Below are 20,447 nucleotides of genomic sequence, written 5' to 3'. Positions count from 1 at the left end.
TCGGCCCAGCTATTACGAATAAACTACGCCGTGCCAAAAAGTGTTACTTCTGGTACTAGTATCGTAAAGTACTATAAATTTTTAATTTCAGGCTTCGAAAAAAAATTTAATCAAAACTTTAACAAAAAAGATGACAATAATTTAATTTAATTTTGAATCAAAAAAGGTTGAATTTTAAATTTCAAGTATCAAATACTAAAAATATTAAATTACGATTACTTTCTGTTGTTTCAATCAAAGTTCTTATTAATTAAACGCAACTCCAATAGATTCGTGTGCTGAGAGCACGTAAACTTCTGCCCTGTGTGTAATGCTTCAAAAATAGATGGAGCACCGCCGTAGTTGCCGTGTAATACACCGCCAAGTATTAGAGGCGCGACCACTCGGTAACAGCTGATACATTGACGGTGCAAATATTATGTGGGCATGCAAAGGACGTGAAAAAAAAGAAAAAAGTATAAATAAACCAACGCAAATGTATACCTACAGATGTACACTCGTTTGATGACATAAATTAAAGACTCGAGCATCGGATTATTGTCCGAACTCTACACTGCTTCTAGCATAAATTTGCTTTCTCCCGTAAAAGATATATCATTTAATTCATTTGGTATAGAGTTGAACACAGATTCGCTCTAAATCCCACGTACTTTTACAAGACAATTCTTATTGTTTGACAGTTTACTGTGGTTTTGTGAATAAAAATAAGAACTTTTGTTTTCTTTAAAATATAATACAAAAAAGATACTCATATTATTCATATCTACTTTCGATGGGAAAACTTAACATCTTTAAAAAGTGATCTGTAGTAATCGTAGCTTGCGTATTTTGTGAAAAAAGAAAAAATAAATGCAATAATAATTCATGAATCACTATTTATAGTCGTTGTTGCAAGTGAATTATTTTTTTTATTGCATTTTATTTTAAAATTAGAATACTCAAAAACAAAGTTAAAATAAAATCTCTATTTAACATTATGATGTATGTTTACCTACAAAAATATATTAAAAAATCCAATTTAATTTGAATAACTTAAAATTTATTCTAGAGAAACAATCGCTACCAAGGCACCGATATAAGACATAGTTAAACGTATAATCTGAAAAAATTCAAGTATTAACTCTCAACGATGAAAAATAAAGTAGGATTGGTCATAGCACTTACGGTGGTGCAAGTTTCCAACTTAAATGATATATTTGGCGGAATAAAATTAACCAGAGTGGGGTTCATGGATCTCAACATCATGATATGCACAAGAACTCTTACTTTTGTAGAAGATCCGTACCATTCAGCAAAATAACTAAAGAAATAATTATGAAACAAGAAGTACTTATAGAAACAATTATAAAACAAACAAAAATTATAATTTCGATTCCTAACAGTAGCGTTTACTCCTTATGTGAACGTAACACTTAATTTTCACATTAACGAATAAACAATTAATTTACGATACTCTAATGATATTCACCAATTTAAATGTATATCACTGCTGGCATTTAATAATTCTTGAGTAGGATATGTCATTACAATTAATAATTGCACGAGAACGATAATTCCACAACCCATCTTTAACGAAAAAGTTAAATCACTTTGCCAATGTATCACCATCTAATTGAACATAAAATCGCAAGTTTACTTTTTCTTTTAAGTTTAAAAATAGAATTAATATTATTGATAACTTTCCATGCCACCAGTAAAAGTCAAATTGCATATTACAGCCAACAGACCAGAGCGATACAGAGGCTGAAGAATTTTCACCAATATATCAGCTAATCTTTAAATTTTCCAAGTTTTTTTTAGCATTTTTCTAAATCTGTGCATTTGAAAATATTTATTGTTTACCTCAGCACACATTGATGTTGTTTAGCTATCGTAGAAAAATGATTATAAATTGATTTCTGATCCTGTTTCGCAACAAATTCGATTATTAGCGGTGAATCAAACGTTGATTCAAGAATAAGTCTGAATGAAACAAAAATAACGATAGAGATTCAATAAGTTATTATTTATGTTATATAATTTATAGTTATATTACCCTGTATATCTAAATTTTGCAATGAGAAATAAGCACATCGATAGTATGGTATAAATGCCTGTACAGTATAACATTGCAACCCCCATTGTCAACATCAAACCAATAATAAATAAATAAACTAAATATTCGTTTTCAATACATTCCGTAGTCAAATGTAATGAAAGTTGCATTTTGTATGTTTTATTTCCCAATAATATATTTGCTACCAAGGGTATCATCACTGGCAATGTAGAGTATGCAAGAAAGCCGACAGCTATAAAAACTTAAAATACAATTGATGAAAAAAATTACTTTAATTTTTTCCAGGCACACTCACTACTCATAATGCTTGACATAAAGTTGGATTGTTGGATATATTTTTTCATAAATACTTTTGCTTCTGGATTAGATTGTAACCAAAATAAGGCCATTTCTTGAAAAACGAATCGTACCTTCAAAAATAGATTGCACAGAAAAAAACCGTTATATTAAAATTTTTAGTGTTAAAATTGAAAAAATTACCCGACTAATGAATTTTTTGTGAAATCCAAAACAATATAACGCATATGTGATAAATGTCAATACGGCAATTTGAAGAGTGCAATCAGTTATAACGTTTATACTCCCACTATTTATTGTCACTTCTGATATTAAACACCAGAGCTGTATAATAAATAATTTCTAGTTTAAGTTAATGTTTACACTATCACTATATCATATCGTGAATAGTTTAACATTTTTCCTTACGCTTAATATCAGTAAGAAAAGATATAAGAAGAATATGATTGCAGGCAAAATCATTTTATTTTTCTTTTTTCCAAAAGGCCACAGACCAAATATTGTTAAAAGTCTAATAACAATGTACCCGCTTTCCTTGAGTACAATTTCTACTTCAAAGTCACTAAGGAGTGGAGTTTGATGAAATATACTTTTTCTTTTAGTAAAATAGGCCATTTTGACAATTCAGCGACGTATTTAGACGTTTACAATATAAGACACATAGAATCCGCGAACTTAAGAACTTGGCTTCAAATATTGAAAAAAATACGGCACATGTAAACTATACTAGGTGCATTAAAATATTTATCAGTTATTAAAACCAAAATAGATATAAAAAACATTTATAATAATGATAGTAATAATAATAAAATTTACTTTTATTTTTCTTTATGTAAAATTATTCAATAATAACATTCAGAACGAGCTTCTAAATAATAATTCCTACGAAAGTATATTTATGAGACGCGATACCTAGTTCATGTTACAGACAATTTGAAATTAGTTTTTTCACAATTTTTCTATTTGGATAATGTTCAAGTAAAGAGTTTTTATAGCACTGCGGGTTATAAGTTTTCATTTATTCTCTTTGCTGCGCTCGGGCCCTAAACTATGCCGTGCCGTAAAGTGGTAGTTATAGCTCTTGTATGATTTAAGACAAAAATTTTAAAGGCCTGAAAAAGTATGAATAACTAAAGAAGTTCATTCAATTTCAAATAACTTGACCATTTACTTTTATGTAACAATTGATATCAAGGCAGTGATATATGACATTATCAAGCGAATAAACTGAAATATAATCAAACATTAAAAAAATCAAACATTAAAGTTGAAGAAGAAAAATTAAATAAAATTAGTCGCCCTTACAGAGGTGCATGTTTCAAAATCGAATGATATATTTGGTGGAATAAAATTGGCCAACGCTGGTTTCATAGATCTCATCATCATGATTTGCAAGAGACCCCTTACTTTTGGGGAAAATCTATACCATTCGGTAAAGTAACTGTTCAAATATAATCATAAATATTTATGAATGTTATAATACACTTGGTTAAAAATTACTTATTATTAGACTATATAATTGAGAAAAAAAATATGAAGTTACATTTCTCTTCGGAATTTACCAACTTAAATAAATATGACTGCTGGCGCTTGATAATTCTTGAGTAGGGTAGATCAACATAATCAAAAACTGTATTCCTACCATTAATGCAAAGCCCATTTTCAAAGCAAAATTGAAATTATTTCCCAAATGTACAACCATCTAAATAAATTTAATTTTGTTTCAAAGAATGTAAATATAATCAGTTATTGTATGGATAACATACCATACCACCAATAAAAGTCAAGTTGAATGTTAAAGTAGAGATACCGAAGCAATAAACAGGTTCAAGGATTTTGATGAATACGTCAGCCGAGCTGAATATATATTTTTTAAATTAAAGTTTGATACGTATATAAACTTCAAAATCTTTATTTCATTACTGCATGAAAAGCAAAAAAATTACCTCAGCTTAATCTTATGATTATGAGCTATTGTAGAAAAATGTCCATAAATTGACTTTGTATCTTGTCTCACTGCAAATTTCTTCAATTCCGACGAATTTAACGTTAGTTCAAGAAGATATCTGAGTAATAAAATGTAGTTAACTGCAGACATTCAGTTAAAAATTGTCACTTTCGATTAAATAATTTCTATCTTTGTTACCCTATATATTTAAATTTTGCAACGAAAAATGAAGTCATCGATAGTACAGTATAAGCACTTGAACAAAATAAAATTATAACCCCTAATGTCATTATCAAACTAATACTAAATAAATGTAAAAAATATTTATTTTCGTAATGTTCCGTTGCAAGATGAATAGCAAGTTGCATTTTGTAAGTTCTATTTCCCAACAATATATTTCCTATCACTGGTGCGATCACCGGCAATGTAGCATATGCTAAGAGGCTGATGGCTATTAAAGCTTTAAAAATTGAATCAATAAGAAAATAACTATTTCTTTTTTTATTGTTTATGCTTACCACTAATAATGTTAGAAATAAAATTTGATTGGTGGATATATTTTTTTACGAATGCTTTTTCTTCTGTATTGGATTGTAACCAAAATAAGGCCATTTGTTGAGTAATGTTCCGTACCTATAGAAGTAATTGTCAAAAAAAGAAGCTAAAATTTAAATCTTAAGTGCTGTAACCGCATAGATTACCTCAATGATATATTTTTGGTTTAATCCAAACAAATAAAAGGTATAGATGACAAATAACAATAAAAAAATTTGGAGAGTGCAATCGGTTATAACTTTTAAACTCCCTTCATTTTTGTTTAACTCTGATATTAAACGATAAAGCTGCAATAAATTTTTTTTAAATTCAAATTACGAATTTATAAGTTTTCTGTAGAAGAAAATCTCTTGGAAATTTAAAATTTTTCCTCACGCTCAATATTATACATAAGAAATATGAAATGAATAAGATTTTAGCCCATCTCCTTTTCATTTTTTTGTTTCCAAGAGGCCACAAGCTAGATATTTTTAGAAGCGCAACAGGAAAGTAGCAATTTTCTATCAGTAAAGTTTCTATTTGAGAATCACTGAGTAATCGAGTTTGGTGAAATTTATGTATTTTTTTAATAGACGACGACATTTTGAAAAAAAGGATGTATTTGGTTGTCCATAATAGAAAACTCATAGAGTCCATGAACTAAAGAACTTAGTCTCTAGTATTGAGGAAAATTTGTTACATTTATTTTTTACCGGTTACATTGAAATATTTATTTATTATGATTCACATTTATTTTCTCAGTGTAAAATAATTCAACAATGACAAACGATCTACACAATAATACGACCTACTCAAGGCGATTTATTCTATGCAATTCAATATACATGGACGAATGAAAAAAAACAATTTTATGTTTACTATTTCTTGGATTGAAAATTTTCAGAGCAGATTCGCTCTAAATTCCCCATATTGTTACGATATCGTTATACTTTCGGAGACCTATCGTTTCATAAATAAAAATAAGGATATTTTTGTTTTAATTTTGTTTTAAAAAAGTGTTCACATCATTTATGTATAAACTTACTAGAAAGACTATACAGTAAAACTTCGATAATTCGAAATTCTAAATACAGGCTGTAGTTTTTCACTTCCATCCATATTGGCGCCAACAAGAATTGATACTCGCTCTTTACTGTGTCTACCATCAAAACATGGTTGACCTTTAAAATCGTACGTTTTTGACGAAAGGTACTTGTAAAACAATCCTGTTTCATCTGCATTAAAAATATTTCTTGGCTCGTATTTTTTAAAAATTGGATTAAGCGAAGTCATCCAAGCTGCGGCCGATTCATAGTTCACACTACCACTTTCTCCACATAATTGATTGAACTCAACATCATTTCAAATTATTGAAGTAAATTTATATAGTATCTTGACTCTAAATGCAAAATTTCATTTCGAATTATGATATTGTTCGAATTATGGAGGTAAATTAACATTGAATTTACATCGAAAACGCTAAAAACAGAGCTTGAATTATCGAGAATCTCGAGTTATCGACGTTCGAATTATCGAAGTTTTACTGTATATGTAAATTTTATTACAATCTTATTCGAAAAAAAGGGAAAAAATGAGACCAACAGCGACACTTCAACAGTGATTTATTCATTAACATTTGATTTATTTAAATTTATTTATTATTATTTAAAATTTGAATGATAAAAAAATTAAATTTAACATTCCATCAATATTATTATGCGTTATTTACCCACCAAAATAAATTAAAAAGTTAAATTTTATTTGAAATTAACTTAAATTTTAATTAAGAGAAACGACTGACATCAAAGCAGTGATATAAGACATTGTTAAGCGTAAAATCTGAAAAAAATTCAAGTGGTTGAGCTAAGGTAAAAATTGAATAAGATTCATTACACTTACAGATGTGCATGTCTCAAAATTAAATGATACATTTGGCGGAATGAAATGAACCAGGGTTGGTTTCATAGATCTCATCATTATAATTCGCAAAAGAACCCTTGCTTTAGGGGGTAGTCTATACCATTCAGCAAAATAACTATGAAAGTACAATTATAAGTGTTAAATCATTTGATTTGTAATACTACTATTTAGTAGTATTCGAAACTTTTTTCTAAAGTAAAGTTAAATAGCAATTTTTTACTAATATTTACCAATTTATATGTATATTGCTACTGGCATTTGATAATTCTTGAGTGGGATATGTCATTATAATCAATAACTGCATGATAGAGATCATCCCAAAACTCATTTTGAAAGAATAATTTAAATCACTCTCCAAATGTAACACCATCTAAATGAGCATGAAATCAAAAGTTTATTTTTGCTTCAAAGTTTAAAAATAAAACTAATATTATTGATAACATTCCATGCCACCAGTAAAAGTCAAATTGCATATTAATGAAATAAGACCAACGCAATAAAGAGGCCGAAGAAGTTTCACCAATACATCAGCTAATCTTAAAATTTTTCAAATTTTTTAGCATTTTTATAAATCTCTGCACTTGAGCTTTTTTGTTTACCTCAGTACACATTGATGTTGATGAGCTATTTTAGACAAATGATTATAAATTGACTCTTGTTTTTGTTTCACTAAACTTTTTTTCATTTGAGACGAGCCATACATTTGTTCCAGAACATGACTGAGTAAGAAAAAAATAATTATAGAAATTCCATCATAAGTTATTACTTTATGTGAAATAGTTTATATCTTTATTACCCTGTATATCTAAAATTGGCAATGGAAAAGAAACTCATCGATAATATGGTGTAAATGCCTGTAGAGTATAACATTGCAATTCCCATTACCATTATCAAATTAATGATGAATAAATGTACAAAATATTTGTTTTCAAAAAATTCCGTTGTAATATGATATGAAAGTTGCATTTTGTAAGTTTCATTCCTCAACAATATATTTACTACCAAAGGTATCATCACTGGCAGTGTAGAGTATGCAAAAAAGCAGACAGCTATGAAAACTTAAAATAAAATTGATGAAAACATTATTTCAATTTTCTATTGGCACACTTACTACTAATAATGCTTGACATAAAATTGGATTGATGGATATATTTTTTTACAAATTTTTTTTCTTCGGGATTCGATTGTAACCAAAATAAGGCCATTTCTCGAAAAATGAGTCGTACCTTTAAAAAGGGATGGCAAAAAATTGTGAGAATTAAATATTCAGTGCGGAAACCGAATAAATTACCTTACTAAAAAAACTTTTGTGCAATCCAAAACAATATAAGGCATATGTAATAAATGACAATACGGAAATTTGAATAGTGCATTCAGTTATAACATTGATACTCGTATCATTCATTGTCAGCTCTGATATTAAGCGATAGAACTGTAAAAGAATTTTTTATTATTAATGCAATAAAATAATTAACATTGTATGCTATCTATGAAAGAAAGCTTCCTTGAAATAGTAACATTCTTCCTTACGCTTAATATCAGGAATAAAAAATATGAGAGGAATAAGATTGCAGCCAATCTTATTTTTGTTTTTCTGTTTCCAAAAGGCCACAGATCAAATATTTTAAGAAGCTTAACAGCAAAGTACCCATTCTCGTTAAGTATAATTTCTATTTCAAAGTCACTAAGTGACGACTTTGGGTCAATTATATTTATTATTTTGGTGGAGTATGCCATTTTGAAAATTAAGCAAGGCATTTATATGTTCATACTGGAAAACACATTGAATCCGCGAACTAAAAATTTAGCTTCCCGAATAGAAAAAAATAACATATGTGTAAGTTATATAAGTTCCATTAAAATATTCACCAATATTATTGACAAAATAGATATGAACAACATTATTAATAATAAAAATAATATTTTGCTTTTATTTATTTGTTCTTCAGTGTAAAATAATTCAACACTCGTGAACAAAACGAGCTGCACAATGATGTTACTCATTTAAAATTAATTGTTGCGATATATAAAATTCACCGGTTATGCTATGGAGAATACATCAAAAATAGTTTTTGTTAACGATTTTTCAAGTCGTCCTCCAGTGCAGAAAATGCTCAAAAAATAACATTAAATATTTACTCAATGTTATTATGCTTTCTTCACCCACCAAAATAAATTAAAAAGTTAAATTTTAATTGAAATGAACTTGAAATTTATTTAAGAGAAACGATTGATATCAGAGCGGTGATAAAAGACATTGTTAAGCGTAAAATCTGAAAAAATTAAAGTAGTTAAGCTAAAATGAAAAATGAATAAGATTCATTACACTTACGGATGTGCATGTCTCAAAATTGATTGATACATTTGGCGGAATGAAATGAACCAGGGTTGGTTTCATAGATCTCATCATTATTATTTGCAAAAGAACCCTTGCTTTTGGGGAAAATCTATACCATTCAGTTGAGTAACTGTTGAAAGACAATCATACATTTTTATCTTAAATCTCTCAGAATAGAAGTAACTACTACAATTTTTTACTACATCATATTCTTCAACGATATACAATAATGCCTTCTAATAGCAGACATTGACGGGATGAAAAATTTAATGGAAGATTAACATAAAATAAGTTATACTAGTTTAAAACACTGTTACAATGTGTTAATTACGTCTGAATCCATTAAAAATTTGTTTTAATGATCAATAATCTGTATTCATTTATTTTACATGATTTTTTCGATATTTTTGACATTTCTTTCAAAATTTAATGAAGCATCCTGAATAAAAAAGTAATTAAAAATGTGCGTGCCTATTAATCGAGGGGTCTGCTATTGAAAATTGATGCGTCGCGCTGTCAAGAAGTACTAGTCCCTTAAGAAACAATATTTTTCAATTTCTAATCAAATAACAATCTAAGATGTGTGCACCAGGGGAACTAAAAAATTACAATTCATTGTCGATAATTACCAATTAAAATATATATCGCTGCTGGCATTGGATAATTCTTGAATAGGATAGGTTATTGTAATTAATAATGGTATTCCAACAATTAATGCAGAGCCCATCTTCAATGCGAAATCCAAATCACTGTGCAAATGTATCACCATCTAAATGTGCATAAAGTTTCAAGTTTATTTTTTGCCTCAAAGTACAAAATAATAGATCACGGGTGAAGAAGGTAGAAAAAACATTTTCGTTTAGCGACAAGTCCGAAAATGTTATCTTCGTATGGGGGTATTAACAAAATATAATTAAAATTAGCGATGAAATACCATACTACCACTAAAAGTCAAGTTCCATGCGAAAACCAAGATGCCGACGCGATAAATGGGTTCAAAAACTTTTATGAATACATCAACTGATCTTAAATTTAAATATAAAATGTAATAGCAGTTTTACCCGAAGAGAAAAAATGTGTACCTTAGCACAGATTCGTGTTCAAGAGCTATTGAAGACAAGTAATCATAAATTGATTTTTGATCTTTCACTACGAATTCATTCATCAGCAGCGAATCATGCATCGATTCAAGAAGAATTCTAAGTAACAAAACAAAGTTAACTTTACGAACTTTGATATAAGTGATCGATCAATATTGAGTAATTTATATTTTTATTACCTTATATATCTGAATTTTGTAATATAAAATAAATTCGCTGACACTATAGTATGAATGCCTATAGTGTATATAAATACAACCCCACTAGCAATTATTAAATTTATAATAAAAAAATTAAAGAAATATTTATTTTGGTAATATTCCGATGCAAAATGTGATGCCAGATGCATTTTGTAAGTTCCATTTTTTACCAATATATTTTCTATCAAAGGTATGATCACTGGCAATGTGACATATGAATAAAAGCTGAAGGCTGTCAAAGCTTTCAAAATATATTTGTAAAAAGATGATTGTTTTGAGATCTTATTGTTACTCTTACCAGAAACGATTTTAGAAATAAGATTAGCTTGGTGGATACATTTTTTTAATAATTCTTTATTTTCAGAATTTGGTGGTACCCAACATGAAGCCACTTCCCGGAAAATGAACCGTACCTTTCAAAGCAGATTGCAAAAATAGTGAAAGTAAAATCTACAGTGCTGAAACCGAATAGGTTACCTGAGTGATGCATTTTTTATTTAATCCAAACCAATATATAACGAACGCGTTGTATAAAAATATAGATATTTGAATAGCACAATCAGTTATAACGTCTAACCGCCTATTGGGCTCCGTTACTTCTAATATAAAATAATAGATCTGCGAAACAATTTATTTTTCATATAAATTAAATTTTCATCATTTTATTATACCTTGAAGATCTTAAAATTTCTTCTTACGCTTAATATCGTCACTAAAACACATGAAATGTACGCGATTGCAGCGCGTTTCGCTCGTTTTTTTCTGTTTCCAAATGGCCATAGACCAAATACATCCATAAGCATAATAATGATTGCGAAAAAATTTTTTTTCAATACGATTTCTACATCAGAGTCAGTAAGTTGTGGAGGTTTATGAATTTTACGCATTCCTTTAGTGGAATATGCCATTTTGAAAACTAAAGTGTGTATTGAAAGACACATAGAATGAAAATAAAATACTTGTATTCTAATATTGAAAAAAAATCAGATACATGTAAATTATGCAAATCACGTGGAAATATTTTTCTATTGTTATGAACAAAGTACGAATGAAAGACATGTATCACAATAGAAATAAAATTGATTTTTTTTCTGTAAAAAGATTTCAGAACAACAAATAAAACGAGCTATATACTATAGTGCTCTTCTAGTTTAGGTTCATTTATCCATACAGCTTGTTTACATTAACTATGACACGAAACCCATTCTAATCACTACTTCGAATTCATTCATTTTCACGTATAAATAAACTGAATCATAACGTGCAAAATTCAATAAGTTCAATAAAGATATCTTCAATTTTCATTTTTCAGTACTAAACGCCACTCCGTGAGAAAGATACTCCATACCCGCGCTACGATCGTTTTCTCTGCGGCAGCGCGGTAACAGATACATGAATAGGTAGGTATAGGTACACTCCACACGCGCGCAGGTGAGTCTCTCTATACGTGAATGGATGCTGCCGTTGTAGCTATATGCCTGCATATACATTGCACGTGAGAGCCTGCGAGGCCTTTCAAGGTCTCGTCTGGATGTGTAATTGTAATACGCAATCTCTCTCTCCTAGCGCAGGGCGTCGCTCGACTGCGCTCGGCATTTTCACTCTGCCCCGTGTGACGTGACGTGATATTTACGGTATATACGTACGTATATGTCGGCGAGAGAAGAGAGTTGGAAAAAGAATCCCGCTTGATTTTCATGGGAATAAAATTGAGCTAAGAAAAGCTTCCGAGGGGAATGATTACGGATGAAACTAATATCGATTCGCGCGTACTTGAAGGTATCGAATCTTTTTACATATAGCTATCACCGTTCGTAGCTATGAAGACGAAGACGATGAAGAAGAGGTCGCTTATCGTACCCTAATACGTTCGTACGTCTTTGCCGGAATTCTTGTTCATTTTTGGATCGACGTTTTTTTTTTCATCGCAAAGAATGGAGCATCCTCTTGCTTCGACGTGCGCTCCTCGTAGTTTCACTTGCGTGCAGACTCGCGTGAAATGACAGATGATTTGTGCACGTTGCTTTTTCATCCACAGCTTTAGGCCTATATCGAGCGTAGAAAAACAGCGGTGGTGGGAAAAAATGTTTCGATACTTTTTTTATCGAATTTACTTGAGATTAATCGCTTCATATACATGGTAGCGAGAACCGTTTCGTTTTTATCGTAAATAATCGTAATTTCGAAGCGTAGAACGCGATTAATAAGAAATCGCACTCGGAGGTGTGAACAAAAGTCGAGGTCGATTCGCTCGATCTATCCGGAGCGTACGAATCGAAGAAGGTGCCGCAAACACGGCGCTGTGCGGGCAACGCGCGAGATCGTCTTGTTGATTCAAGCTCTTTTATCATTATAGAAAGTCGCGTGCAAAAGAAATGGAGTTGGATATTCTACGCGGAGAGCATTAAGTGCCAACAAGACGCGGGGACGACGCTCGTGTGTATACTCGGTGAGTTCGATACTTTTCGCGCAGAAATCGCAGCAGCGAATTGCGGAACTGTGATATTTCAAGCCGGAGAACATGAGTCGAAAAAGAGTCGGTGGCGCGCGCCGGTTCCGATCGCTTGTTTATGTTTTGTGTGATTTTGCGAGCGGTTGAACACACGCGGTTATTATATAGTGTGCCCGACATGCCCCGCGTGTCTAAAAGTCAGAGTGACACTTCGTTTGGGCAAGTTTGTATCAGGAGAGCAGGCGACGACGAGAGATGGTCGTAAGTTTCTTCTTTTTGTGTTTGGCCAAAAAAATTCAACGCGATCGTGTTTCTGCTGTAGATTTTAGCTGAAATATAAAGCGAAACCGATGGAATTTCCGCAAAAGCGACCTTTTTTGCTTCTGCCTCAAGGACTTATTTTTTTTTCACGTAAGTCACGTACGTTGTTATAAAAAAGAGTCATATAGTATATTTATTTCCGCACTATTTCCGAGATAGTATATAGCATACGCGATAGTCGCAAAAACAAATACACCAAGCCGCAAATGTGGTCAAACTTTCAATCTATATCGTTTACGCTCTATGGTTTACTTCAATAGGTGCCACGGATATGAAAACGCACGAGTCCAACTGCCGGTTAAAAAAAAAATAATATCTATTAACAATACAATTTTAGCAAATTTCACTCGGTTCTACAAAATCAGCACGCGGTTGTATCTCCGCTTCATTATCACCCAACGCGTCGATATCGCATTTAAAACCCGATACACATCGAGCACACACACACACAACAAACTGGACGAGGTCTAGGTATATCATACATGTAGAGACGCTCTTTCTATGGTCGGCACTGTTTGATTCGACCGCATGTCTCGCTATTACGAGTAAGTAGCTCGAGGCACACATCGCTCATACCAAGAGACGACGACTGCACAGTGACACGAGAGGTGCTTCTTCTTCTCTATTTAATAATAACGAGGAACAAGCAACCCGGAAAAACGCCTATGCTATATACACGTGTGCGTGTGTGTGCTTTTATATACCTGTATAGGACACAAAAAACCACATCGCTCGCTCGCTCTCGCACTGTGAAACTTTATGATTTTCTACGAATCGCTTCTTGGGGTTATTATAATGATAGTGTGTAGCTTTCACGTGCACGCAAGGTAGAAGTATATAACAGGCACTTCTGTGTTGTTTTTTTTTCGTTTTATAGAACAAATGATGCGCAGCGCGAGTCGTCGTTAATAAGCCGCGCGCGCGCGCATTCGAAAAAGATTCGCGAGAGCTCGAATCCGCGCAAATTATCTTATCGGCGAGGTACCTACATAATAAAAGACGTTATTGTAATTGCTTCTTTTTTTTCCAATTCGCGAGATAATGTACACAGATACACACATGCATACGTTGGCATAAATGACGAACGACTCTTGTGGATCGATACATCTGGTATTTATATCTCGTTCTGTAGGACCGTGATTTATTTTTCCCTCGATTAAAATCAATCGACGTAGAAAACAAGGCGCATGCATGAGAATGTTTATGCATGAGCTAGCCCGAACGCGTAACTTTTGATCGCCGAAACTCCAGCGCACGTTTCGGAGCAACGACACGAATATAAGCCCATAAGCACGCTCCGAAATCAATGCAACGAACTTTGGGTATATATACGTGAATGCGGGCAGTGCCATTACCTACATAGGTACAAAAAAAACAACAGACAAAAGTACGGAAAATCCTCCCGTGCGCATCCGCAATATTTAGTTCTCGAAAACCAGTTCTCCGCATTTAATACAGATTTCTGTACTACAACAACAACACGAGACGATATTACGTGCGGCACTCCGCCGCCAGCCTGTAGCACGTCACGTCGTCGTGCACACGCACGCGCGTCGCCTATAATACGTATAACACAATGAAAAGTATTTGACGTTGATCCTCGCCTCCGACCTTGAAAAATAATAGAGGAACGCGGAGAACGAGAGCAGCGAACGTTTCTTCTTTTCTCTTTTTCAAAAAAATACAGTCGAACGTTCGTTTTCTAATAAATATGATGTGTGAGGTTATGCTCGCTAATGTGTCTGTGTACGCGCAAAATATCCAATGGCAACGGGCGCGCGCGCGACTACACGCGAGACGTAAATAAACGTGTGTGTAGGTAGCGAAGGATCGAGCCGCGGCGGGCAATTATTATATGCCTTTTGCAACAGCAGCGGCAGCGTAGCGCGTTACGAGAGAGTGACTATATGTGTTACATTACAAACTCACCATGTTGACGACCTTGTCTCGAATTTCTCTCGCTCCTTGTGAACTTCTCCCTCTTCTTTATTATTCTTCTTCTCTCTCTTTTTTTTAATTCAAAAATTGCTTAGAGAGGTATGCGCGGTATACTGCAGGCACTGCACGTACTCTCTATACGACGACGAGCGCACTCGGTTCACCTATTATCGATTCACACCGCTTTTCCGACGAGGCTATTTCTGTGAGCGTCGCCGCGCATTATATCGGCGGTATATGGACTATACTGCAGCGGAGCACACTGGCATTCAATTCGCCGCCACGCTGCGATTCATTTCACTAAAAACCAACAGGAAAAAAACAACACAATGTAACACGTTAAATGAATTTCGCTGCACGCACTCAACTTATCGATCGGAAGGTCTTTTTTCCTCTTTCTGTTGTTGCTCACGCGAGAGAGAGAGAGAGAGAGAGAGAGAGGTCTTAGTCATACAACTATACACGCGGTACACCGTGCCTCAATGGAACGCATTTTTTTTTGTTAACCGTTGATGTCGATGATGATGATGATGATGCTGATGCACCACATGCAGTGTGATTCACGCGTCTTTCATATATTATACTTCAGTTGCAACAAAAAAAACGAAAAAGAACCGTAAGCAGAGTTCAAAACACGGAGCACAATCTACAAGTGGACGACGATGATACGAACGATCGATTATTCAGCCCCGATGCTATATTTGTACACCAACGACGAAAAAAAAAGAAGAGTCCAGTGAAAAATTTTGATTAGCGATAGCGTCCGCGAGCAAACACAAGCGTGTCCGTCTTTTCTTCTCTTTTTTTTTGTGACTTGCGAGCTGCCAATGCGGATACTCATTAGCTTTTTCCGCGATGATTCATATTATATTCGTATTCGTACATACGAGAGCAGCAAATGCGCTCGAATTGACAGTTACAAAGCGGAACGCTGCTCTGCGCTCGGTATCACAATCCCGTCGTCGTCGTCGTCGTCGCCGTCGTTGTCGGTCTAAGACGATCAAGTGATTCATTTAATAATGCACGATCGTCGCAACGTAGCGCTCCCTTCAATTGTCGTTGTCGTCGTCGTGCATACATAAATTGTGCGTACCGAGCACTCAGCAGTATGTGCAATGATAAACACGCACGAAGAAGAAAAATTATAAATAAAAGTATGTACGTCTCTCGCGCGATATACGGAGCAGCAACAGAAAGCGAAAAATCGATCTCGCGTAAAAACAATCACCTTTTCTTCTAACACACTTTTGGATGGAAACACACACGAGTAAACACAAAAACTTCGAAATGACAACTCGTAAACGATAGCGAGCAACGAACGTTTGGAGTCGCGCTGCGAGAGATTTGCAATAATACCGGCGCGAGAGCCCGAGGGACACTGACACACACGCGGAGAGATTTCTGCGTTGCTACCGCCAACATGAGTCGTGTCTACTGCTGCTGCTGTTCACGGTGATGACGCGCGGCGTGCGGCGAGGCGCCGCAGAAACACCAGCAGCAGCAGCTGGTCTATCCGACCGAAGAGTAATGTAAGGTAGACCGAGAGAAGAGGAGGGGAAACTTGAAGTGTATATCATGTGTTATGTATACATGTGCACACACATAGACACGTTTTGCGGCGATCGAGGGGCGCCTTCGCTTCGTCTTCTTCTTTCTTTCGGACACACACGCACGCGTGTGTGACGTAAAAGAGTGCGAATTTTTGACGTGTGTTTTTTCCCCCGGTAGTAGGTTATAGTACAGCACATATGCTTGCAATTTTTTCGGGGATTTCAGCGATAAGGACGCGCGGAGATATTCATTTAAGATATTCATTTATTTTTGCAGCGAGTCGTGTATCCGAGATCCGAGATTATTGTTAAAAAAGACTTGCCTAACACAAATATCGTTTATTATACTGGTTTTTGATAACAAAAAAAGAGGTAAATACAATAAACCAAAACGCCACGAATATTTTGAACTTTTTTTTTAATACTCATATATTATGGCCAATCATACATTTCGTTCAAGGAATATTTCTTGTTATAAATTTCGCATTACAAAACAGCATTTTTATATTTACATTTGATTTCTTTTTATTTTCTGTTCCTCGTCGCTTTATTTTTTTTACTTTTTTTTTATAATAGTATATGATGGCAATGGTGTGTATAATGTTTATACGTATTTAATGGCGTTTTACGTGCATAATCGATTACTTTTGTTTTTTCAATCTACAAAGTGACACATTCTGCCTGGGCGATTGTTGTATAACTTTTGCCGAAATTTTGTCTAATTTTTGCATGACTAGAAAACGATTATTTCGAGGGCAAGCTCACAAAAGGTCGCTATTAAATCGAATTGAAAGTTAAGATTAGTTTTTTTCTTCTTCTTCTTTTGATCATAGCAAGATAACGGCGGCTTTTATTAATTAATTTTTGTTTTTTATCAATGCGTAATGTTTTATCTTACTTGTTAACACTTTCACTCTAGCCTCCCGTATAATATACAAAAGATTTCATTTATAAGAGTATTTTTAATACGTACTGATTACTTAATTTCTCAATTGACATTTTTCATTATTTTATACATCGATTTGCAGGGAGCTGCAAACCCACAAGTTTACCGAATATTGTTTTATTCTTTTTCTTATTATCGCTGAGCAAAAAATTTGAATAGCCGATTTTACATGCAATTAGTCGACTCGGTATATAAATTTTCATACAGTTCACTTAAACAACATGCTTAAAAAATTCGTATAGGTTTTCATAGCGCACAAAAGAGCGTTTCCATTAAAAAAAAATTCGTAGTCAAAAAGTATTCGATTTGTTCGTAGCTAAAGAGCTGAATAATAAATTTGACGAAAAAAATCGTCAAAAAATTTTCATATTATACAAATTGCAATTGCTCAAGTCGCGTTCTACAAAAAGACAGCATTGTAGGCACTTTTAGAAATAACTGATGGTATTATCATTTGATAAAATACTTGATAATTTCATTACAATATAAATCTACATTATTTGTCGAAAGAATCTGTTGCTGGTTAATTTCGAGTCGCAAAATATTTTTATTTTTCCTACATTGACAACATCATCATATTGTTACTTAGAAAAGCTGATCATGAAAGAACAATTAATTTTTATGAAAATGAAAACCGATGGCTTCGATTCAAAATATTGATTAAAAATTTGCTGTGTTGAAAATTTTTGGCTGTATTATTGACGGTTATGCATTTCATATTTATTTTTTGTTGTATATTTTATAAGCTAATGGAGTTTTTTATGCTACATATCTAGATTTTTTCTCGTATATGTATATATATTACACGCGCTCTTAAAAATGTTTTTCGGCTTGCTTTGAGCGTACAATGCACGCGTACAACTGACCTGTTGTTTCTCAATTATAAGCAGAAAAATTAACACTGCCTCGCGATACAATCCGTTATATTTTGTATCGATTACCAACGGTAAGAGTAAAATATATGCACGAAGAGCATCGATCAGCGTTGATGGATGTGTACGAAACTTCGAAATTACAAATGAAAATAACAGATCGTGACAGCGTCGATTCAACAAAACGTATATGTATATATGCGGTGACAATGACAGTGTAAAATGTTGGCCACAGATCTTTTTTTATCATCTTTTATTATATTTTTTTATTTTGTTTCCCAAACTTAATAGTACTGTCCCATGTTAGGAAGTTATGTATAGATCTCGAAACACGAATTTCGAGTACAAACTTTTTTGTTAATAACAAGCATTCGCGAACCTTTTGACATTTTAAGAAACATCATCTTAGAGCGAGTCGTTTATAAAATAATCAAAAAGGCTTCTAGAGCTTTAACCTTACAACCACTGCGTCGAAAATATTTACATGAATTGTTTTTACGATACAAAATAATCTAGATTACGTTTTATTCCCTAATACCATACATTATAATTATAATAGCGTTTACACTCAACAAAGACGACATAATCAAACTGATCTTGACGTCATTCAGTAGACATAGTAAATTGTAACAATATTGGCCAACATTTAAGATTCAGACAGTTAAGTCAGTGCTTTGTTTTTTAATTCCAAAGAATTCCAGAAAAAATTCCCTTTTTTCCACCCTCCCTCCTCCACGAACGCAGAGAGGCGCGTTTACGCGATAAACGACGACGACGATGACGAAGACGAGGCCTTGCCATCCTCGAGTCTTGTTAATCAGAAAAAGCCGAACTTTCTCTTCAAGAAGTTCTTGACCGGGGCGTAGTACTGCGCCCTCAGCGCCACCATCTCCGGGGTCTTGCGCAGCGCCTCGAACAGCTTCGAGTCCGTCTCGAAGACGACGATCGTCACGACGAGCAGCACCGTGACGGTGAGCACGAGGGCGGGCACCAGCAGCTTGACGACTTTCACGGCGCGCCGCTTCATCAGCTTGTTGGCGGCGTCCGAGGCGCTGGTCGACGAGGCGCCCATGGCCTGGCCCATGTGCTGCTGATGCTGGCCCAGGTGCGAGTGACGATGGCGCAGCACCGAGTTCGGTCCGCCGAGGGCCGAGGTCGACGACGAGACGCCGCCCTTCTGTATCAGACCGCCGCCACCGCCGATTTTGGAGTTCTGCAGGCGTTGCATCTTCGGCACGGGCTGGTGAATCGACGAGCGACTACCGGTGAGGGTGCCGCCGCTGGCGTCCAGCAGTTGGCTCTCCGAGGAGGAGTGATCGAACGAGTCGCGGAAGTAGTAGTCGCTGCCCTCGTAATCGTGTTGCAGCACTGTGAAATACGTAAATTTTATATCAGTATACGGTTCGAGATTCGTTATAGGTGGGCATGTATATTATATGTTGAGAAAAGAATTAATTTTTAATAGATAATGATATTAGAAAATGAAGATATTCATAACGAGATTAATGCGAGATTAATTGACAATTGATTGATGTCCTTTTCTTAGCGCTAAAAATAAATTATCAATAATCTACGAGATCTAAAATATATTAAAACATCGAAATTCATTTCATGTTCTATTACGCTATTATGCGGCACGAGCCAGCAGTAATAATTTTTATCAAATAACACTTTTACAATTATGTATAATTTATAATAGAGGTATATTTAACACATTGACTCTTGCTTTACCAACCCTTTCATTTCAAATCGAAGATTCGCGAGTGTATCGTTTTTTTTTTATTGAATATACAAATCTTGCGATCAACCAAAAATTTCATGCTAATTAGCAAGCCAGAACAAAAATAAACTCTAAGAAGCGCATCTATAATATAGAATCAAGCTCGGCAACAAAAAAAGTAATACTATAAGGATCTAAATTTACAGCGCATTGGAAAATTAAACGAATCAAATGAAAATATATACTCGACTACTG

General features: G+C 33.9%; 2 protein-coding genes across 3 annotated transcripts in view; both read right to left on the bottom strand.

Annotated features, from left to right (window-relative positions):
• LOC106659899 (unconventional myosin-Ie-like) overlaps positions 1–16,510 on the bottom strand; it is an 88,078-nt gene extending 71,568 nt beyond the window's left edge. The window contains exons 1-2 of the mRNA XM_014382652.2: positions 16,333–16,510; positions 15,096–15,404 (exon numbers count right to left, since the gene is read on the bottom strand). Coding sequence (XP_014238138.1) covers positions 15,096–15,098 — 3 coding nt within the window. The 5' untranslated portion in view covers positions 15,099–15,404; positions 16,333–16,510. The remainder of the gene's footprint in view (positions 1–15,095; positions 15,405–16,332) is intronic.
• Positions 16,511–17,475: 965 nt separating this feature from the next.
• LOC106659883 (FERM domain-containing protein 5) overlaps positions 17,476–20,447 on the bottom strand; it is a 65,679-nt gene continuing 62,707 nt past the window's right edge. For both annotated transcript variants that reach the window (XM_014382622.1, XM_014382623.1), the window contains one exon: positions 17,476–19,840. In XM_014382622.1, the coding sequence (XP_014238108.1) occupies positions 19,290–19,840 (551 nt within the window). In that variant the 3' untranslated portion in view covers positions 17,476–19,289. The remainder of the gene's footprint in view (positions 19,841–20,447) is intronic.

Source organism: Trichogramma pretiosum, unplaced genomic scaffold (assembly GCF_000599845.2).
Source record: "Trichogramma pretiosum strain Unisexual culture from Peru unplaced genomic scaffold, Tpre_2.0 scaffold21, whole genome shotgun sequence".
NCBI classification, from domain to species: Eukaryota; Metazoa; Arthropoda; class Insecta; order Hymenoptera; family Trichogrammatidae; genus Trichogramma; species Trichogramma pretiosum.
This window is presented reverse-complemented; position numbering and strand designations above follow the sequence as displayed.